Consider the following 24,772-nt stretch of genomic DNA (forward strand, 5'->3'; position numbering starts at 1 on the left):
AACTCCGAGCTTGTCTTATAGACCTCGATCTTGATTGGTTACTGATGGACTTTAACTTGTCATTGTTTACCCCTTTATTTTGATTGTATCTCCCATTCAAACACATCAGTTGTACTTGAGGTTTGTGCTGATGATGTCTTTCAGAAGAACAATGAAAGGTCCACGACCAAATCATCCAGCTCAGAGAACAAAACTCCACAAAAATCATCCACCTGAGCTACGAATCTTCTCCACGCTAGTTCTACGCTTATCATTTCATCTTTATCATTGTTCAGCGAATGTACGAACAAAGAATTTGAAAGATGAGGCGATAAATTTTCAAATTAAAACTATTTATGGCCTATAAGAAAGATTTAGAAAGAAACATTTAGTGTGTGGATAAATTCGAACCACACACACACACGCGCACATTAATGAGGTTACATAAAGAGATATTTCTATATAATTAAGATTTAGAAAACTAGTGTAGTGAACATAAACACGAGTGGGAACAATCGAATGTATTTTTGCACAACATTACAGAATACCTCATTAAAATATGAGAACCATATAGTGAACAGTTAATCTGCAAAATAACAATCAATTGTCTCAATTTGACTGTTTCTTCTGCAAATATCCGCCCATAGTCTCCTATTATAATTGTTCATGCATTTTCGTACCAAATGCGTGCCGTTCCCGTTCTCTCCTTATCGATCTTTTACTGAAATACATTCAATGCCCGACCATCACCATATACTACTTATGTGGATATACCAGTAACCCACACCACACTAGTAATACACTTTTGCAAAATCATAAACTTCATTCAATTTTATTGTGAAATTTGAATGTATGCAAACTTTCTACTTATTGACTATACTATACTTTTATTTAACTAACAATAGAAATACCAGATATGTATGGGTAATAATAATGATAATAATAATAATAATAATAAAGAAAATACACAACGAAATTCTGAAATGAAACATACCATTTGAGCAGCTTCATCTAAATCACTACAACCTAGAATTTTCATATGACTTGTAGCAAGAATTGCTTTAGCATCTTCAACTCTAGTGCCTTAGTATTTGGATTTATTTATTGGTGATTAGTTTTTGTTTGTTTATTTGTTAGTTTTTTTCGGGAACATGTATTATGAAAATGAAAAGAAAACAATAATAATAATGTAAATCGTACTAATTAAAATGTATTAAGAGATATTTTTGTAAAATAATTACTTCTACTTAACAATAAAAATAACTCGAGATGATTAACATAATGCATACATAGAAATCATGTGCTCACTAGTCATTGATTTCAAGAGGTGATTATTCCTTGAGTTCTAGTAAGAAACTATAACTGATGAAGTCAGTCAGTCAGTTGCAACGTAGGACCAGGCACATATATGCATCGGTTCAAGTTGTCACACCTCATTAGCACAACAAGATGAACATCGAATGCATAGAAATAGTTAATTTAGTGGTGGTAATATATAAAAGAAAAATTGTATATAAGGATATAGTACAGAAAGAAAGACAGATATGAAGCAATTTTAATCTTACAGTTTAAGGGAAGACAGAGAGTGTATACACCTACGCCATTGTGATCGATTCTGGGCCATGTCACACCGAGTCTCCAACCATTGGTTATGATAGTCACGCGGACACCAACCAAGCAGTCTGCATCCACCAACATGTCTCAGACTAGAAGTCAGTGACTTCAGAGACTGATATCACGTTTTGGTTTGACAGCCCTTAACTCTCTTCCAACCATCCCCAATACTAGTCAGCACTCCGCACTGTCGTAATCAGTGTTCAGGCATACGTAACACGTGAACCAACCATCTCAGTCGATGAAGATTTACAACCTCATCAACTGATTTACCATCATTCCCTAATACCCTGTGTCTAACCTAACTATTACTTACCCGGTGATCCCAGAAGATGTGAGCAACTTTTTTGAGACACCTGTGGTCAAATACTAGTAACTTACGAGTATCTTCTATTCTTAATCACCACGTTTCACAACCGTAAAGTAGAACAGAACGAACTGCCACGCAGTATACTCGTCCCTTAATTGATAGACGGATATTTCGTCTTCGGCATAAGTGACGTAAGTTAGCAAAAACCAAACGAGCTTTTTGAATCCGTGATGAGATTTCGTCAGACACCAACCCGATAGGGTTGATCAGACTGATGAGGTTCAAACACATTGTATGATAAGTCAATCACCCAATATCAATGAACATTGCAAAATGGTTGTATGATATTGTGAATTGATTGAAGATAGATATAGAAACACTATTGGATGCCAGTTAATTGGTCTGAACGTTAAACGATTACTTTGAGACTTAAAAGTCCTGCATTTGGTCCGTGGTGGATGCGCATAGTAAATGAAGAGTCCCAAAATAGGATGAAATAGCTGTTTAGTGTTTCATGGGTTTTAACGATTGTTCGATTATAGTGAGTCCGTGATGTAAAATATAAAAATTTGACAATCTTCATAAACCGTTTTCTAGATTAATCATACAAAAATCATTTTTATAAAATGAAGCGAAAATTTTTTTTAGTAAAACAATATCAAGATACCATTAGTTTCGTGATTCATTTTGATGGAGTTTAATTCTCTGAGCTGGATGGTTTGGTCGTGGAGCTTTCATTGTTCTTATGAACGACATCATCAGCAGCACAAACTTCAAGTAGAAGTGAAGTGTTCAAATTTCTCCACATATAACTCCGAGCTTGTCTTATAGACCTCGATCTTGATTGGTTACTGATGGACTTTAACTTGTCATTGTTGACTCCTTCATTATCTATTGTATTTCCCTTTGATTTGATTCTTAGTCCTATATTTACCCATGATGAGAAAAGTTTGAGCTGATAATGCTGTTCAGAAAAACAATGAAAGGTCCATGACCAAACCAATCAGCTCAGAAAACAAAACTCTACAAAAATCATCCACCTGAGCTGGAAATTTCCGCCATCAGTCATTCATTATACTATGACTATATTTTAGTGAATTGTATTGAAATAATAAAAGATTATATTTCTTGATAAGAATAACAACATTTATATACGATATTCTGTGTAGAATTTATGCATAAAAATGTGTAGAGTATATGAGTAATACATGGTGGGATTAGATGAATATAAATATATATACCTAAATGTAGAGAAAACAAACCCCGTACTGATTAAAAATCAAATACACCTTAGTAAAGAAGTATATATTTTTGTGTATTTGGAGTATGAAGGAACATATTTCTTTTTAATTCTATAAGAACTGGTACTATCCAATGGTTGGTGGAAACGTTGAGTGATATGACTTAAAAAGTCATAATAGCGCAGTTGCATTAACTCTTTGTCTTTTCTACGATCTTGAATTTTTCAGAAAATATTCATGCACTTTATTCCTAGGATTCTTTTTTTCTTCTTGGATTATATTGCCTATGCCTAAATGTTTGTAATTGCCACCACTTCCATAACTCTGGAAATCTTACTATACTGTTATGGTGTGATAACTTGAACTGATATACATCTCTCTCAAGTTCTGAGTTGTTTAAGGCTGACTGAGTACTCTATAGTTAATCAAATAAGAAGAGCAGACGGAAAGAATTTCGTACATACAACGAACTAAATGGGTTGAGAGATGAGTGCTTTAATCAAGACAAACCACTGTAACTTAGTATTACAATACACCAAAATGATAAATATTGAGATCATGAACAGATCAATGTTAGACTACAACCGAAAACCTGGAAGCACTGGACGGCCGTTTCATCATAGTAAGTGACGCCTCAGCAATGCGCATCCATGATCCCACACTCGGTACTCGGACCCAGAAATCTCTGGTTCACCAACTAACTGATATGAGTTTACGATGAAACATAAACTTGAAAACAATTTGCGCGAAATCGCTCTACCTTCGGAATAAGTAATATATATCAAGAATAATAATAAATCACCAACCTTGCAGTCGTACAACAATTGGTACTTTTATGTTTAATTCCGTAGCAGCAGCTACAATACCTTGTGCAATCACATCACAACGCATAATACCACCGAAAATATTTACTAGTATAGCATTGACCTTCGGATCAGATGTGATTAGACGAAAAGCTTCAGTCACTTGATCAGCTGTCGCTCCGCCGCCAACATCAAGAAAATTCGCTGGACTACCACCATGCAATTGAATTAAATCCATAGTAGCCATAGCTAAACCAGCTCCGTTAACTGAAAAGATTTATTAGAGTATCAAAGTGAAAATATAATTAAAATGATGGTATAATCTCGATATATATGTTTATTTATTTATTTCGAATTAAAAAAAGGAAATAATGATATTGCTTGAAGTTTCTGGTTTCAATAACTGTTAGATTCATCGATGCGCAATACAAAGAAATCCCATATAATGAGACATAACACCTAACTATCCAGTGTTACCATCTGGTCTTCTATGGTTGTCTAACTGAGGCCAGTGCATGAAGTAAGCTACCAATTTGGATAATCTCCACATAACCTCTTGTTCACTAACAACGGTTATACACTCGCACTAGTGACTACTTTCAAAAGGCAGTTCAGTGGCTAGAGGAGTTCAGCCCTGTTGGGTATGCAAGAGTGTACTAACAAAAGGTATTGCGTAATGGATGGGTAATATTATGAATTGACTAGATTTAGAAATATAAATCATTGGTTGCTATCAGTTTAGTGACCTGAAAGAGAAAAGCCAACCCCGAGGACTGAACAACCTGGGTCCAACACCTGGTGGAGTCGTTGAAGTGCATTATTGACAAGTACTATATTAAGGTGGGATAGTTAGCCGGCCAAGATTATCTAGTTTTCAAATGGGTATATCCAATTAAAGTCTATCAATGATGTGAAATTATAAAAACTAATGATTTTTTAGAATTCAGAAGAAAAATAGGTCAACTTTAGGGTGATATCGATTAGTTTCATTCTGAAAAAGAAGAATCTAGACACGTGACGACGACCTTGATAGAAAATAAAAAATCGAAGGATACGTACAACAAAACAACAAAATCTACACGTATGGATTGTAGTGTATTTTGATTCATTTAGCGAACAGTTTCTTATACTGTGTCAATGTTTTGAGCTTACAATGCGATATTTCAATAGACGTCCATTTATTATTGGATCAAAGTTATCCTTCTTCACCTCTTGAAACTCAACTGATTTGATATAATTTATAATGCTATCATAACATTTTCTGAGATTTCTACTGTCATTCGTAGTATTTAGAAGAAAATGTCCAATATAATAAATGGACGTCTATTGACAAACAAGAGACAGTAGGGAATTTACAAGGAGTTCAATAACCATAGAGCGAAGACCTTGGATAATAAGTCGTATTCTTAGTGTAAGGGTTAATGAAATTACTCGGTTCTCCAAACCGAAGTAAGTAGGACAAAGTTCGCACTTCAAACTTAGTAACCGAAAGTCGAATGCCTTAACCGTTAAATCGCTGCTCCATAGACTCATTATTCAGTGTTGTCAACGCGCATCTGTGTCAGGCTCTATGTTGATAATGACCGACAGATTCTCTTCTCATCAGGCCTTCAGAACTATAATCTCATTTTTTTATAGAGTAGATGGATTGTGGTGAGCATTTCGTCCTATCTGGGACTCGTCAGTTAGATGCACCTGTTACATCCCAGAGTTGATACTTTATACTGAAACTCGAACCCACTACACCTTTCATTTTAAACGCTCATTGAGCTATCCACTGAACTGCTAAATCCACATAACCATCCACTTGTCAGCAAAATTTAGTCAAAAATATCGACAGTGGGATATTCAAACTATTTTATAAACAATGATAAATATATTTGAAATGTTTGGTTTTCTTCATCAATTATTTCAAATTTCTCTCTATCCATCTCGTCAAGTTAATATGGTATGGAAACTTGGTCTAATCCATATTTGTTCCACGTGTTCCACATATACCATGGAAAGATATTCCTTTTTGGGGTACCTGAAAATAAAACTGGGTTAGGGGTGCTCTTGACGATCTAGGAAAATGGTTATAGAGCTCAATAAATAACTGCTTGAGGTCGATCAAATATGAACTTTTTTCGAATAGTTTTGAATGCGTTGGCTTCATACTTTTAAGGCTTTATCGTTGGCGGAAAGAATCCATGGGTCAAGTTGCAGTGTGATTTTTTTATGCCTAGACCTATCGTTATCCCCTCATGTTATGGGAAGGTGGAAATGCTACAGACGCTGGCTGTCCAAGGGAAACACTTTGCCGCCGTCTCGCATCACAGTACAGTTAGGTATATGACATCGCCCTCGAACCATGAGTATGCTGCTTTCAGCCCCACTGTTCTCTAACCAACTTATCTGATATGGTAGGATCTAAAGGAACGAATATCTCACCCAATATAGTTTAATCAAGTCATCATGATATGTAAACCTGAACATTACATTATGACGGTAGCTACAATCATGCAAAACAACACTCCAATAAGTGAAGTGTAGGTAAAATAAATATCCATCAATTTTATCATCACAACTTACCTAAACAACCAATATTTCCATCTAAACCAATATAATTTAATCCAGCCTTTGATGCTTTCACATCGCGTTCATCTTCTTGTGACCAATCACGTTGTGCAAAAATCTCTTTCTGTCGAAATGAAGCATTATCATCGAAATTCAATTTACAATCCATACAAACAACTAGTTCAAACATAGAAAGAAAAAATGCAGATGCGAAAAAAGAATTATTGGCATAACCATGATCTTTTTCACGTACATACACTTTTTAAATTCAGTTTTAAGTATATTGATTTCTCATATCTTCCTCTTAGCACTCAAGGACGGGAGATTAACTGAAAGCATAGAAAATATTTTGAATAGTGGATGTGAGAGAAATGTAGGAGGCTAATCAGCTGATTAGCTTTGATATTAATATTGATGTTCACTTTAAGATTGGAAAGCCATCGATAGTATGGTCTATATCCAAGTTCAAATACCAAGAGATTGATTAAAATTAGCCAGGAATAGCAACAAATTCAGGGTATATTAACCTTGTACTCATTAAAATGTTCTCCACTTTTAGCAATAAGCTTTTTTCATAGCCATTTTCATTGTTCAAAGCATTCATGAAGGTCTACATAAATCAAGCTTTTCAGCTGCTTTATTGTTTAACATGACTTTTTTACTCTCAAGTAATTTTCTAAAACCGTTAACAGAAAATTTTCCAAAATATAGTTAGTCAACAATTATTCAGATAAGGTAGTCGAAAAGCAAAAACGATAGCACAAGTTCAATGCTTTTATCAGTACAAGAGGTCAACGATCATCTTTAGTTAACATCACTCTTGGAGTCTTCACACTTTACATTGAAACACCTAAAAAGAGCAGTTTTCTTTAATACATTATATTCACAAGCAAATCTCGAAATTCCTCAAGAGTTTATAAGAAGTTCTGTCAAAATACCTGATAGTACAATTCGTGCATTTATTTATGAGAATACGTAGTTGATGTGTAGATAAAAGAAAGCACGTCGTAGAGACAAAGCTACATCCTTAGTTTTATAAAATTATTGTTAAGTTCTATCGGATTTTATCTCTAAAAACAAAAAACCATAGTTATCACTATAACCAAAATATTTCATTAGATTTCGTCATTGTCTCTTGTCAAACTTTGGTCAGAATACATTCGTTTCTTTCTCTCTGATAATTAGCAGCTTGAACTAAACATGAATGGATTACATATTACAATACTAGGATATTCCTTGTATTTGAAATTTGTATCACTATTTCTACTAGCTTTGTCATTAATCTATGTAAACAAATATAGTGTTGTATTCGGACTCAGTAGCTCAATGGATAACTTGTTGGTGTTTGAAGCGAAAAGTACTACGTTCGATTGCTAGTATGACACATCAACATTGGGATGTGGCAGGTACATCCAGCTGACTATTCTCAAGTAGGATGAAATGCGCATCCTGAATTCCACTGCTAGTCACAGTTCGTTTATTCTAATTAATCATGATGTTGGTTGTTACTCAGTGATTAATCAATGTAAACATCTCAATTCTAAAGGTCAGTCGTGTAATAGTGGTGATATCTTCGACTGTGATATTAAATGACATGAGTTTGAATTCTATAGGGAGCATGAGCTCCCTCAAGATTACAGGTACTCCATTTTGATGAGTGTCAACTAATATGAGATCTAGGTCTAGGATTTCCTGCAGATTGCTTTTAATTACTTGAAATTTGTTCCTCTCTTATTGAACCGTTTTGTATAGTATGACAAAAGGAACTGGAAACATAAACTATTGTTGTATGTCATGTATAGTTTTGTTTTTTCCTTTATTTATATTACAAAAATTACTTTCCGTCTTCTGTTTTTAATGGGAAATGTATTAAAATAGTGCATAAATACAACTGAGTAAATTTTGTAAAATATTATTACTTTATACAGAACCTCTATCAAACTATGCTGAGTAATTTTGATCGATTTGTTATGCAATGAAGCTTAACTATCAGTAGTCAATGACACTAATTTTGTCTACATGAATATCAAAGGATAGAATGAAAACTCAATAAAGTATTATTAGGTGATATTGTACCCAAGGCGATGTTCTTAAAAGTCACTGTGTTTGGTCTCAAACGTGAGTGCAGACGGTTGAGGAGTTCAAAACCAAGACGAAACAACCACCCAATGTTTCCATCAACCGATTTGGTTGAAACATATATTGCATATACCCAACCATCGCTGACCTTGATGCGCGATGTTTAACAGTATAGGAGTAGGTTGGAAGAAAACTAGACCAAAATGTTGCCCCTTAATACTCCCTCCAACTGATGTCAGTGGGTGAAGGAGACTACTACTCAGAAAATAATCGGAACATTCACTAAGTATGATCACCTTCTTCTACATGGTAAACACGATTCTAATAATTATTTCTCAGTGAACTAACTAACCGTCTTCTAAGTTGAACGTATACACACACGTATACCCATTGGTTAAGAATTCACACGAGGTCATCGTCAATCACGGAAATATGATTGATGAAAATGTTCTTTTGTTATTTTTTCGAAATCCATATTATTATAAAATGCTGGATCATACGAATAAAAACAAAACTAGAATAGGAAATTATTTATATTCACTTCTAAACACTATTGAATAGCCGAGTGAAATATATATATATATATATATATATATATATATATATTGAAACAATGTGTAACACAGTGTGTAACACAGTAATTAATTGTACGTTCAGTCACTCTAGTTTGAGCTACATTTTATGCATGTGTGCATGTGTCTATGTAAGAGAGAACAATATACACTCACTACGCGAAAGTTGGAAACAAAGTAGGAGGACATAGAGCCAGATCTAAACCTGTTACCCGATAGTTGAGTACTTTAACTACTGTTTTGACAATGAATCGATGAAGTATCTATGACAAAACAAATCTTATTGATTCAAACAAAAATAAACAAATAGCGGAACTTTCCTAACGCAGCTAGTCATTATTGAGCATATGACAGTTTTTAGCATGGGGTTGTGGGGATTGTTGAATTTTATTGAGATCAGGAACTGATTTAGGTTAAACAGCCATTGAAAACCTGGAAGCACTGGACGGACGTTTCTCCCTGGGATAGGATTCTTCAACAATGCTCATCCATGACCCCAAATCTGGAGATTGGACCTGTTGGGGATGTTAGATTCCCAGAACTCACTTGGAAAATGCCTTATTTTTGTAATTCTATTTTAAAAATTTGAATTTCTCGTTTTCGCGCCAAAAACACCCGTTTTCACCTTCATGTTGTATCTCCCACTTGGGAGGGTCTCAAACGCTATTAGCTCGTTATATCTTTTAGTATGCTATTTTGTAACGTTTTCCAAGGACATTTTTATACTGTGTATATACGCTACAGTTGTGCTTGTTGTTGTTCGTGCTTCTGGCTGCTTGTGGAATATATTTCCCTCTTCTGAACTTGGACTTCTCTCTCTGGTTAGCGTGGCTGGGAGGCATCAGAATAGTTATCTGATTTAGTCATCGTGTCACTGAGTCTTCGTTCCGTTCGCAGATTAGGTGAACTCGTAACCTCTTCAAACATAGCAGAAACCAGAAACTTCCGTCTCGCGCACAAACGCTTAACCTTTAAACCAATGAGCTGGGATACCGTGGTGTACTAGTTCATGACTGATTGAAGTTAGACTTGTAAACCACTGAACCTCGGCCCAGTGGTCTAGAGGTTAGTAGTTTATGAGCGAGTCTGAAAGTTTTGAGTTCGACTCAAGATTGCGGGGTGGTGGACATACACTGTTGGAAAACTCATACTAGGACGAAACGGCCGTTCAGTGATTTCAGTTTTCCAACAGTTGTTGAACGTAGATCGCCTCATGATCTCAATAAAATAACAGACCAGTAGTAGCTCGAAAAAACATAACACACGATAGAAAGAAGAGGGAGAAAAGTGACAAAGCAATATTCAAATCAAGAAAAAAAGTCTTAACAACACATACCTTTTCCATGTATATCTTGAGAAATTGGATTAATTTCTAACAGTGTACAATCAGAGGAATCAAAGAGTTTGTAAAGTCGTTCAATGTATACAGCTGCTTCATTAGGATTTGTAAAACCTAATTGATGAGCCATAAATAGGGCATCTTTTTTATTTAAACCTTTGTCGATATCAATTGGAATCTAAAGGTGTAGAATAATTTTTTTAAAAAGAACAGTAGTTGAAAACTTGTTAAAATGTTTCTTGAAGATATTTGTATAGTTTAAAGATGATTTTTGTTAGCTACAACGTAGGACCAGGCACATATATGCATCGGTTCAAGTTGCCACACCTCATTAGCACAACAAGATGAACATCGAATTCATAGAAGTAGTTAATTTAGTGGTGGTAATATATAAATGAAAGATTGTATGTAAGGATATAGTACAGGAAGAAGGACATATGAAGAAATTTTAATCGTATAGTTTAAGGGAAGACATAGAGTGTATACACTGACGCCATTATAATCAGTTCTGAGCCATGTCACACAGGGTTTTCAACCATTGATTACGATTTTCAATTTCTCCTCAGAAATCCTTATCGCTGTTTTTAGGCTATGAAACAGACAACTGATGCTACCCACGAGACTCAGTATCACAGTGAGATACATCACCACAACTGGGTAATCCAAGTCATGACTGACCTCTTGTAGGACTGAGATTTTTATACTAATCGATTACTAAGTAGTAACACCAATGTCATATTTATCTAATCCTTAGTGCCAACTAAAATTTGTTATTTACCTATAAAATTAATAGTTCTAGTTGAAATCAGCTAGTCATTAGGTCTATATATTTGCCAAGACTATTTACAGAAGGGATATATTATGACTAGTAGTGGAATTTGAGATGAGTGTTTTATCCTACTTGGGACTTGTCAGTCGGATGTACCAGGCACATCCCAGTGTTGATATCTACATTTGAACTCGAGCCAAGTTGCCTTTCACTTTAAAAGCCTTTGAATACAGATAGCCGCTAAATTGTTCAACAACCATGATAATTACATCATTACTAGTAAGAATTTGAATTATTTACCATTCACATTCAACATTTACATAATCAAATTATAAACCATAAAACTTTCTACTGATTTACTTTAATTAAAGCATCTGGATTATCACGTGCTATATCTTCAATATTTACACCACCCTGTTGACAACCAATCATTACTGGTCCTCCACAAGAACGATCTAGGACAATAGCTAGATAATGTTCACGTCGAGAATATTTACGTTCACATGCTAATAATGTGTTGCATAATTGGCCAGTGTCACCAGTTTGTGCAGTGTAGATTCGATGACCAAGCATTTGACTAGCTACATTTACGGCTTCTTCCATACTGAAATTGAAAAAAAAGAGAAGATAAACAAGTTGAGATTGAAACTTGACTATCTATTACATGTAATTACATAACTGAATAATTAAGTTCATTTCATGATAAGAAAGGATCAAAAGAAAAAAACTAATGATGAATTCAATATAACAATCAGAAGGGTTTTGTGGAGATTTCAGTATTTTCATAGTTGTATTCATGAGTCAATTGAAGCTAGACCACCATGGAAAACCTGGAAGCACTGGACAGCCGTTTCGTCCTACTATGGGACTTCTCAGCAGTGCATATCGACGATCCCGCCTCGCGAGATTCGAACCCAGGACCTACCAGACAATCAAAACAGGTCATGATATCACATGAGGAAGGAAATTATATTTGCAAGCATTTTATTGATTGGACGTAGAATAAATTCAACATTTTGTTCGGCAATCTGTTCCGAGCTTATATTACCTTGAAAAGGCTTGAACCAGACTACCAAGTGGAACGTTAAATTTAAGTTTGATCGCTGGGATTTCTACAAATATAATATACCATGTCTGTACGTTAACTCGGCGTCCAAATAGTGTCAAACTATTCGTTTAGAATCAGATAAGGGTGCTTTTAAAGGTCATAGTGTAGTGAACGAGAACACAAGAGGAGACAATCGAATATATTTGAACACAAAATTACAGAACGTCTTAGTAAAATCTGAGAACCATACAGTAAATACCTAATTTGCAAAATGTCAATCGTCTCAAACTTGACTGTTCCTTTTGAACATACCAGTCAATCGTCTCAGACTTTATTGTTCTTCCGTTTCCACACCGATCATTCTCTGTTCTCGTTCTCTTTTCTTTGGTCTTCTTGACCTTCTGCCGCCAGACATTTCACTATCGATTGACTATACATATTACTCATATCTGTCGACATCAGTAGCACACACCACAACAGCACTGTTCTTAAGACAGCATCTAAAGCTCTGTATACAAATTGTCAAAGATAGATTCTTAAATTTATAGGAACGTTGGCCATTATAAAACCCAGGACTCCTTTATGTGCACAAAGACAATTTAGTCTAACTTTGATTTTGCCCTGGTAATCCTTCATTCCATTTTACATTACAGGGTGACGCGAAAAACTATTTTTTCCACTTTATATTAATTTTCCCTTTCCTTTAGCACTTCATGTTAATTAGACCTTTTGTTGAATTGACCTCTATTACTTTTCATAAATCCCTTCTTAAACTTATGTACGCTCAAATTAATTCAAATATATAGAGCAAATATATCAAACTTTTCGCCAGTCAGTCAGCTACAACGTAGGACCAGGCATATATATGCATCGGTTCAAGTCGCCACACCTCATTAGCACAACAAGACGATCACCAAATTCATATAAGTAGTTACTTCAATAGTAGTAATATATAAAAGAGAGATTGCACAACAGGATATAATGCAGGGAGAAGGAATCAGATAGTAGAAAGAAAGGTACAAAGAAATTTTAATTTCACGGTTTAAGGAAAGATAAAGAGTGTATACATAGACGCCATTGTGATCGATTCTGAGCCATGTCACACCGAGTCTCCAATCATTGGTTATGATAGTCACGCGGACACCAACCAAGTAGTCTGCATACCACGTTTTAGTTTGGCCGCTCCTAACTCTCTTCCAACCATCCCCAATACTAGTCAGCATTGAGCACTGTCGTAATCGATGTTCAACAATACGTAACACATGACCCAACCATCTCAGTTGATGAAGATTCACAACCTTATCTACTGATTTACCAACCTCACTATTACTTACCCGGTGATCCCAGAAGATGTGAGCAACATTTCTAAGGCATCTGTGGTCAAATACTAGTAACTTACGAGTATCTTCTATTCTTAATCACCACGTTTCACAACCGTAAAGTAGAACAGAACGAACTGTCACGCAGTATACTCGTCCCTTAATTGATAGACGGATATTTCGTCTTCGCCATGGGTGACGTAAGTTGGCAAAAGCCAAACGAGCTTTTCGAATCCGTGCCGAGATTTCGTCAGACACCAACCCATTAGGGCTGATCAGACTTCCATGATAAGTGGAATTGTCGACGCGTTCGACTAATTCACTCCCTATCCTTAGTTCAGGTGTTGACGCAGGCCAGTCCTGGAGTAACAATTTACATTTAGAGAGGGGGAAACGCATTCGAAATATCCTGGCATTGTTACTCAGTGCTAACAGAAGACTCTGCATTTTGTCAGCGTCTTCACCAAACAGGACTATGTCATCCGCGTATTCTAAATCGATAAATGGACCTCCTGGAAGGAGATCAATTCCTGGAAATTCAGTCGACGAGAAAATTATTTTCAGCAGTAGGTTTATGATGAAATTAAGCAAAAATGGAGATAGTGGACAGCCTTGCCAGACATCACTTTTCAGGTCAACTCTAACCCCTCGTTGCACCATTGGAATCTGTAAGATGAACCAACTGTTTTAAAGCAAGATTATTAATTTCTCGAGATTCTTTTTTTAGTGAAGCGGACATCATAGCACCTTCTCGAATAAGTATGGAAGTAAATCCAACACCAAAACTAGTGTATATATGAAAATTATTAGCACTATTGTTAATTCGGCTAGTATATACATTACAGGTAAAGTTAAATCCAAAAGCTGTAATCTACACTTAAGAAAACGCTAATGTTCAATCTCGAAAGCAGGCAAGTGTTCACAGTTGTTTAAATGCCTACCAACAAGTTTACAAATTTACACACACTTGTCATAATAACAACTATGTTAAAAAGATAGTCTCTTGGCAATATTTATAGTTTTTATGGATTAGTTATGTATCAGAATAAGTATTCATTACTTGAAGTTAATCGAATTCATTACTATACATGCTAAGTGTTTGCACTGAATATGTTTTAACAAACGTGAAATAAATAATTCTTTAAAATGGTATTACAGAGATATTTGAGAAATGAAACGGCTGAAATAACAGATAGTGTTTTTTTAGTATGGTTTATTCTACTGAGTAGTATAGTGTGGTTAGATGGCAGTGTTATAACCTGTTTCTAGCTAAGAAAATTAAAATATTAATAAATTGGTGAACACAAGGCAAAATACTGTTAAATCAAACTTTTACTAACTCCCTTAATGACTCTTGACTCTGCCACCAACTGCTAAGAATTTAACGCTCCCATTGACGGTGATACAAGTAAAAGCGTATCCTTGGGAATCAGTCATCCAGAGTCAGGGTCACGTAGAACATGATTCAACGGCATCCGCAATTGTTATGTAAGATATCATAGGCGGTTGCAGGAAATTAGTCTGTAGATCACTTATTTCCCAGTCATTTAAGACCTCATCGGTAGGCTTAATTTTTGGGAATCTTACCAGAGCGATTTAAAAATTCAACGGGATGACTATTAAAAAACCTTCTTACAGCTGATTTAGATTGCAGTTTTTGAGGAATAATGAATTTTCCAACAGGTTATAATGTTGGCTTTACAGCCAGTATGATTTCTACTCATTCTACTTGAACAGCCAAGTATGTTCATTAATTCTCACCCAGTGTACGTACATGAAGATGATAAGCACTGTTATTGCTGAACAATGTGTCATTAACATATTCAACTTATCAATACTTGAAAGATGAGGTATGAATGTAAAGCCATGGATTAGGGTTCAACATTAAGTCCTTAAGAAACTGTAAATGACAATTTTATTTTCTCGACTTAGAAACGTATGTATACAGATAGCAAGTTAAAAGAATAGTTTCTTAGAAATAAATCCCAAATACAGACTGAAACTCATTAAATTACCAATAAAAATCGGGAAGGAATGTCAGTTGTTTGATTATAGTTTAAAAATATCGTCAGCAGAAAGGTACATTATCAGACTTCTCTTATGGACTTGGACTTTGAAACAATGTTTCTTTGCCAATAAAATATAGTTGGTTGTACCACTTTCCTCTCATCAGTCTGATTATAGTAGATCCCATATTCGATGCTAGGAATTCTATTTTGTTGGTGGAACTTGGTCCCTTCGAGCTGAGAACAATTGACAACTCTCTTTGTTTGGTCACCGTTTCCTTCGAAGAACCACTAAGAGGTGCGGTATTATGTGCATAGACACAATGATAGCTATTTAATTCGTCTCACCATCTTGAAACACTGGCCTGAAGTAGCTTGAACATAATTCACGAATGTCATCCGTGTAGCTTTCATACGGTGCACATTATTCGCGACATTGATACTAGATGGTAAAAGCAGAGAGATGGTCAGTTCATATTACAGCGCTGTAATATGAAAGGGTAGCTCTATTTGTTGAAGATAAATAAACAAGCACGCCGATTCAAAAGAAAAACAAACCAACTTACCTGTATACAATTTTCACTCCACCTTTTAATCCACTATCCCAAGTACCTTTACCACGGCCACCAGCTAACACTTGTGCTTTCAACACTATATCTGTGCTCTCTCTAGTCTCACCTACGGTTGAACACATATATATAATGTAATAAGTGGAGAAAGAGAAAAAAATTGGTTATTGAATTATTATTTTGTTATGTTGAATACATATAGACAGATTAATCTCAGTGTATGTGAATGTCTTCCTGATTATTTGTAGATTTATTCTTTTTAGGTGTTATTAGATTAGGTGTAAAAACATATGCACAAAATTGTTGAATAAACATCTTAAAATACTTAAGATCATCATAGTGTAACCATCTATTTATTTAGTTATTATTAATTGTTTCGTACACGATTGGGGGGCATCAAGGAAGTGCACCAAATGCAACAAATGGATAGTATTATGAAGTAAAAAAAAACAGAAGAAAATCTTTTTTTAATATCAAAATCAATTAGCAATATAGTACACAAAAGTTCAACTACGAGAACTAATCTACTGAGAAGAAAAGAGTTTACAACATTCAATGACACTTCAAGATTTGTTAACACATCTAGTTTATCTCAGAAGTTACAAGTATTATCCAATATCCGAATTTTTGAAATTTGGCATTTGATGAACAGTTGGGATTCCTTGATATTTAAAAACTATTAGCTCAAGTTGTTTGGTGACTAACAAATGAAATTTACTAATGCCATTGTATTAAACGCCTCCTTAAAACTTGATGTTCCAAGGAACACTATATTGTCTATGCTTCAATAAAATTTCCAATTTAATAAGACTCAATAGTAAGATTGAGATTATTTGTTTTTCAGATAAATTACAATTATGAGGACTAGAGACACTAATGAGTATCCAAATTGAATAAAACACTTAACAGATTAGACATCTAACGATTAAACACTTGAACAATGATTCAAAATGAGCTTAACAACATATTAACATAGATCTAGTCTATTCAACTTCACAGAAATCTAGTAAGGCCTCTAACGTCTAATCACATATTTCTCATGAAGTAGATTAGATGGTTCCTCTTAGTTATATATATGTTATATTTTAATTTGGATCTGACAGATGATATACACAACAGTATTCACCGAAGATCTTGAAGTATGTACAGAATTCAAGATTGTATTTTTCTCCAACATATAAAATTATTGAAATTTTACTGTCGAACGGTCAGAAATCTATATTAGAAGTTTCGCAAAGAATCGATAGCGGAACTAAAAAAAATCTCCCGATATATTCTGGTATTACTTAGGTAGTGAATTTTTTCAACTTGTATCAATTATAAAGTATTTAAGTGGTGATAATTGATTATGTCGACTGAAGAAAGACTTTATTAAAAACTTTTAAAATAATTAGTATTTTCCTCCGAATTGTAGGTCCCAGTTTTTGAAGATTATTATTACATATGTGAACTTGGTTTGAAGCAGTTAGTTTCTATTTAGGGCGACAGTCATATATCAAAATCATTCAAGTAGAGTGTTACATTAAAACGATGTTGACGAATATTTGTTTGAGAAATAGGTAGTTATCGGTAGTTTACATCTCCATGTGGAGAAATGTGACTTATGGATGGGACAGGTTTATCATTTATGTAGATGATGGACAGACAGATATACTGTGCAATGAGATAAAATCAACTTATTTCCATTCTATTTTTATCTCTCACTGAGTATGTTTCAAATGGATTAACTACCACATTAAGATGTGAAAAGTGAAACGAATTGTGCTAAATGCTAACACATCCCTGAATAAATTGTTTCAAGTATAAGATTAAGATGTAGACGAATCCTTCAAAATTGTTGTATTTATGAATTTGTTTCGGAGAGTTGTCGAACTTCGCAGACATTTCTTTAAAATACTTTAACAGAAGCCATAAACACTTGAAATAATTACGAGCAGGTAACTTCCTTAAATGTGAAAAGCCGGAAATATATGTGACGAATTGATCTGTTTTTTTTCTAAATATATTGGTTCATTATCTAAATTACTACGTACTTTCTTGCAGACAGTTCTATATCCCCCCGAGACTAACTGTTCTCACATATATACACTTTGAGTTGTTTCAATAAACCTACCTACAAGTATAATTAAAATTTGCACCGATGATATTCCTTCTAGTTTTACATTTATGTGTCAAAAAATAATTAATGTGTAACATAGTAGAGTCATACAAAATTACTGGCGCTGTTATCAATTAGACAGTGCTGAAACTCTAATTGCACACATACACACACAGAAACCACCACTTGTTTTTTAAAAAAAAGAAGTCTTTTTACGCACCGCATAAAAGAAAGAATAAGGAGTAAAGGGAAGATTTCACGCCAAAAAGTAGCAAATTATCAGAACAGTAACAGAAAACATGTGAATGACATAACGGATAATATAACCTTACCTGAATTTTCTAATTCTTTTTCGGGTAAAATGCCTGAATAAAAAAAGGATACATGAGAAATAGGGGAAAATACTGGAGAGAATCTTTGTATTAGACGACAAACAAGCAGATGTGATATGTTTTTAAATTGTAATACACATGAATTAAAATCAGTTTTTCTGCAGAACTCAAAATTTATGAACATTACAAACTAAATCAAAGCTGTGTGGGAAATCTCGTCCATCATGGGCCATCACAAAGAAACAAAACTCTTAATAGTGCTTAAAAAAATGTTTAGTACAATGGGATGCCAAGATATATGGTGCATAAAACCGAATTGTAATATTGTGGCAAAATATATATGATGAAAGCACAAATAATAAGTATTGGAGGATGTCATTCATATTAGCACAAAAACAAGCTAGATTTTATCAACGTAAATGTTACATCATATTGTTTATAAAAAAAGAATAGAATCAAACCTCTACTAGATTATATAATGAATTATGTCCGATAAACCTTCAAGTTTATAAGCTTCGTAATGTAAAGCGAATGTCCGGCGCATTAACCAGGTTGGTGAGTACGGAGGATTCACCTAGGGGAGTTGGGAAACCCTGATTCTAATCCAATTGTGTACATGGGCTCCAGGATCCTGAGGGAACAAATGGCGTATGAACCTATTGTTGGTCACCGGCTATCATAGAACTGCATCTAACGTTTGTCACTGGTCTTGTGGACCATACCTTTAAGCCAAAGGCTCGGAGAGTGGCCCTATAAGAAGACCACCTGCTTCGGTTTGGACACCCGTGCAGTATCCCAGCCAACACACAAACTAGATGATGAATAGAAAAACTATTCACGACTTAATTTCAATTTCCGCAAACCATACACAAAACTACTTGTTAATACTCGTTCTTATTTTAAATTGCATCACCTGTCCATTCTTTTACTCCAGCCTGTTATATCTTGTGGCCGAGTGGATGCCTTGCTAATGTATGACGTGATAAGACCACCAATCAGAGAGCTGCGAATTATCGATTGGAACAGTGACACACGAAAACCGTACGAGCAGTCTAGAGCGCTTATCGATCCGGCTTCTGCCTAGCCCAGCCAGTTAAGTTCAGAACACCAATAACAGCCTCTGCAATCTGAATCATTATTCACAAACATACTGGGTTTGTATACCAATCAAACAGACCACATCGTACCATAAAATAGAAAATAACATTTGTACAAGGTTTGGCCAAATGTGACTGTGAATAGTGGGGACAGTAATCAATAGACTGGGGATAACTCAAGAATGGTAAATTGTATGATAATAGTTCATAGGTCAAAATAAAGCTTATGATAAGAGGAATACGAATATGAATAGTTTAGTTACTTAACAATTATACAATAGGAAATATACATATTACATAGGTCCATAAATAGTCCTAAAAGTTACCATTCACAATTCTCTTCGGGATACAACACAGCCTTGCACATTCCTTTATTCTTCAACTCCTACAACAGCTCGCCTATCATGGAAACCATGTCCTATCTGAACGATCTCAAGTTAATGACTGGTCGAAAGTTGAATGCTACCACGGAATACGAATTTTGAACAGGCCTTTCTGAAAACACGCATGCTATTCAAACTGACTTTCTTCAACGTTCGCACACGTATACAGATCGGACAGCAGATAGGGTTGGCTGTATTTAGAAAGTTTCGACATTGATGTATGCCGTTCATCCGAGACCCGTATTTAAGACTAGTGAAGCACTACAAGTTCACTCTCAATCTGTCACTTCAAAAAGCTCGTTTCACATGCGTTTATCAGGGGACCCTGTGGCATCTTTGTCGGATTTTGTTGGCGTTGGTGTCGCACTAAGCGCTAGATCTGAGACAACATCAATTGAATGGATCCCCACTAACATTTGGTTATATACCGTTAGATCAGAAAGCTCCATCAGAGTGAGAAATCGGTTTGAGAAACGATATTTTTTGTCGTCTCCACCTACGCTCTGAAAAACTGAAGAAAGCATGTGATCAAGGATGAGTTCTACCACCAGTTAAGCGTTCTCCTACAAAAAGTGCGTTCGATAGATACTGTAGTACTAGCCAGACACATGAATGCACAGATTAGACATCTAGAAATAGAGGAGTCATTTGGGTGACCAATGAGGAGTTTTTGGTCGCAGGTTAAATAACGGTGACCATCTACTGCAAATTGTTGAAGACTACAACCTGTTTCTAGCTAGCACTAAACATCGCCGATATGCTACCTGGCGTCCTCCCTCTGCATATCAAGCCTGGGCTCAGATTGATCACATAGCCATCAGCTACCGCTAACGTGACTGTGTACCAGACTGCCTATTCCTTTGGAGTACCTATCTGGACTCTGATTATGCCCTTGTTTGCGCTAATCTTAGCTTACATTTTAGTAGTCAACAAATTCATTGCCTTAAACTGATTGATGTCAGAAAATTGATTGCAGCTTCTGTCGCAATTAAATATCAAGCCGAGCTAAGTTCAAGGCTAGCTATCAGCCCACTGGAACGTTCGGATGAATATTGGCTGCCATTGCATGACGTTATGGAAACGGCGAGTAACGTCGCTTGCAGCTTCACAAAAAGTCTCGCCTATAAGTACTGGGTTTCTACAGGCTCCTTACAGCTCGTTGAAGCACGTCGGTCTACTCCGGCCAAACAGCGAATTTGATCATAAACGAAGATTGTTATTTAATGAAATTATACGAAGGGCCGAGAAGCCTGGTGGTCAGAGCATGAGAATGTTTTAACACTCGGTTTTCCCGTCTACATGAATGGGACGATAAGTTACCTTAAACGAATGTCTACACTAGATTTACTTCCAGTGTCTATTCTTCGAGACTTCAACACTACACAGATCAAGAACACGTGGTTAGCCTGACTAGAACGTAAGTATATTCCTACACCAAAAAACCGACAACAACAGTAATAATAAGACTAGGAAAATATAAGACTCATCTAATGCCTTTCAGACTAGACTGCTTTGGCAGACAACCAACCACTATTTTCCTCACCCATACATCAGCTAACGAGTTGGAAGCATCAACTGCGTCCAGTAACTTCTGGAAAGTCTTTCAACTCATCCGAGACACTGGAACCAAGAAGTCTGGTGTGAGAGGATCTGTGAAGCTGACGGGATATCAATCAATAACATCTACCTCCGTCTTGGACGATAAGTGGAGTTTTTGAGCAGCAGTTCAACTGATCTACTGCCCCAATGATATCGACCAGACTGACTTGCTCTCCATGGCTGGTGACGACTGATCCATCCAACGAAGTGAAAGTCCGTAAGGAACCCCGACTCTTAAAGCACTACAGATCACCAGGCCCAGATGAATTGCCTCCGGCTAGAGAGTTTTCCAACATCATTGAACGAGTCGATAGTTGTCGCTATATTTAAAAAAGTGTTCACGTCGTTTCTGTAATAACTATCGGGGGATAAGCCTACTTCCGATCGCGTCCAAACTATTGGCTTCCGTCATACTTTGTAGATTGTTCGAAACTCGGGAAAGATCGAATTACGAGGAGCAGGCTGGTTTCCGTTTTGGTCGATGAAGTATTGATCATACCTTCACTCTCCACCATGTGTTAGAACACCGTCACACTTATTATAGGCTAACAATATCAGTCTTTCTTGACATCAGGTCCGTCTTCGATTCGATGGACAGAACTGTTCTCTGGGATTGTCTATTGAAGGAGGGTGTAATTGAGAAATTTATTGACATTATGAAAGCGCCGTATACAAACACCTCAGACAGAGCGAAGGTGTACAACCACCTCTATTGATTTATTCAAGCATTGGGTCCAGGCAGGGCTGTCCAGTCTCACCATCCCTCTTCAACTTTGCTATCGATGATGTTCTGAAAACTGCTCTGGTGGATGTAGGTAATGGTGGTGTGGATCTGCTACCCGGAGAAATACTTTTCGACCTTGCGTATGCGGGTGAAATTATCTCACTGTGCGATGATACTCAACACATACAATCCGCACTTAATCAGTTAGCAATCAGTGTCTGCAGGTAATGGCATGTGCCTTGCACCTTCTAAGTGCAAATTACTTCTACAAAACTAGAACTTTGAACCTGCATTCACTCTGTGTAGTCAGCAGATAGAAGTAGTCGAGAATTTCGTGTATCGGGGTACCTGTGTAAGTGCCGATGGTGGCGTGAGTGATGAGATCGATTCACGTATAGTGAAAGCCAGAGGGGCTTATACCGATTTGGGCCATCTATGGCGCCTTTGTGATATTAGTCTGGATGTAAAAGATCGAATCTACAACGCATCGGTGAGAGCAGTTTGGCTCTATGCTTGTGAAACCTGACCTCTCCGAGTTGAGGATGTTAAACGACTCTTTGTTTCGCTCACACCAGACCTCTTGCTACCAGTGGCTCGGATGAGTTCAAAGAACTTCCGGCAGTTGCCAGATGCAACTGCTACTTCCAGCTCACTAGCACGCTCCGACCACCAGGCTTCTCGGAATGATTGAGTCTTGGTTTAACCAAAGAGATGCTCTCACCAAATACCCTATATATGGGCATAGGATAACTCATTGTATACAAAGATTGATACACCACCCCTAGTTGAAAAGGCACGTGATTGTGACTATTTGTCCTGAATTCGTTGTATTAAAAATAAAGATCTGTGCCTAATAATTTGACTGTATCTACAAGTAGAATATCAAGTGTACATAACCTTAACTATCTAGCTTGGCGAGGTAGCATGGGCTCTTAGGTACCCTTACCACTTTATATTTAAAATATTTTGCCTAACAAGAGTGTTTTGTTCAAGGTATAAAAAACCTTCAGCATTATTTACGTAAAGTGGTTAGATCGAACCCACATAGTCCTTAAGTTGGTTAGTGGTTAAAGTACTTGAGCATGTGGAATTGTAAAATTTGTGAAAACGTATACGGGAATTGAAGCAGGAGAGTTATTATTTACGTATCTTCAAAAATCTATTTCAACCCTTTAAAAGATATTTCCGGGACAAATTAAACTTACTGGATGGCAGAAAGTGATGAAACAAAGTCTTAAACACTTAATGTACCTACCGAATTCTTTACAAGCAGCTCTGACTTCATCCACATTCCGAGCAACTATAAACTTTGGAACAGGTATTTCGTACTTTTTTAATAATTCCATTGCCGAATACTCATGAACTTTCAGTGTGCGGACGCACTTGACCTATTTTTAGCCTTGTTAACTTTTGTATAGTAAATTTACATTCTGAAAAAGCTTATTGGGTCCGAAAATTAATTTTCGAAACATTTGCGGAAAGTGGCGCACCGTCAAAATGCCGCGGGTCAGATTTCTCGGTATCAGCGACTTGTATTGAAACCCAGAAGACGAGTGTTGACCTTCAAATGGTTCAAAGATTTCTGGATGGAACAGAACAAGCTTTCGCTTAACGAGCTACTGTATCCAGTACAATGAATCACCGGTGCCTCCAGGTAAGAACCTAGGCATATAAACGATAAAATGGAAAAAGAATTAGTAAATTGCAGTGAGATATTATGTTTTGTTCTTAAGAATATATCAAGTTTTCCTCTGAAGAGCTCCTAGGAAGTGGCTTGAACTGTTTCGGCTGGCAGCGAGTTCCATAATTCGTCTATTCGTAAGGAGCAAAACGTACCTGCATTTCGTTCTGTTGTCGTGTCTCTAATTTCTGTGTGTTGCCCATAAGGTTTGTGTCGGAACTGAGCTTGGGTAGGTATTCAAGGGGATGCCCAGGAGTGTTTAGGATGCTGCAAGTCACTAGAAGGTTATCTCTGAGTCGCCTATACTTGGGTGGGTAGAGATTCAGTTATTTGAGGTCCTCTTCATAAGGTTTAAATGAGACCTCGAAGTGATTTCGTGGCTTTCCTCTAGATAAGTTCCAGTGTATTTTCACCATTTTGGAGTGAGGAAGAAAACACCACTTTTTTATACTTGTTGAATAGAACTGTGGAAGATTAAGTGGAAAGTTCTACTGTGGAACTGGCCAAAAATGTTTTATAACGTTACCATTGTAATGTTTGCTCAAAAGGGGTTTGCTTTGTACTTAGATTCAGACTTTAGGTCTTAAGTTACAACTTTCCTAGGTCTTTCTCATCTTGAGACAACTCTAGAGAGGAGTTATCTTAGTTGCATAC

At 36.2% G+C, this 24,772-nt stretch overlaps 1 protein-coding gene across 1 annotated transcript in view; it reads right to left on the minus strand.

Annotated features, from left to right (window-relative positions):
• Smp_167330 (succinyl-CoA synthetase beta chain, putative) overlaps nucleotides 1-23,903 on the minus strand; it is a gene marked incomplete at its 3' end in the record, with an annotated part of 26,836 nt that extends 2,933 nt beyond the window's left edge. Inside the window, exons 1-8 of the mRNA XM_018790872.1 lie at nucleotides 23,865-23,903; nucleotides 23,693-23,825; nucleotides 18,635-18,667; nucleotides 16,202-16,313; nucleotides 11,649-11,866; nucleotides 6,519-6,680; nucleotides 3,951-4,214; nucleotides 974-1,062 (exon numbers count right to left, since the gene is read on the minus strand). Coding sequence (XP_018645888.1) covers nucleotides 974-1,062; nucleotides 3,951-4,214; nucleotides 6,519-6,680; nucleotides 11,649-11,866; nucleotides 16,202-16,313; nucleotides 18,635-18,667; nucleotides 23,693-23,783 — 969 coding nt within the window. The 5' untranslated portion in view covers nucleotides 23,784-23,825; nucleotides 23,865-23,903. The remainder of the gene's footprint in view (nucleotides 1-973; nucleotides 1,063-3,950; nucleotides 4,215-6,518; nucleotides 6,681-11,648; nucleotides 11,867-16,201; nucleotides 16,314-18,634; nucleotides 18,668-23,692; nucleotides 23,826-23,864) is intronic.
• Nucleotides 23,904-24,772: the final 869 nt, after the last annotated feature.

The sequence above is a fragment of the Schistosoma mansoni genome, assembly GCF_000237925.1.
Source record: "Schistosoma mansoni, WGS project CABG00000000 data, supercontig 0013, strain Puerto Rico, whole genome shotgun sequence".
Classification (NCBI taxonomy): Eukaryota; Metazoa; Platyhelminthes; class Trematoda; order Strigeidida; family Schistosomatidae; genus Schistosoma; species Schistosoma mansoni.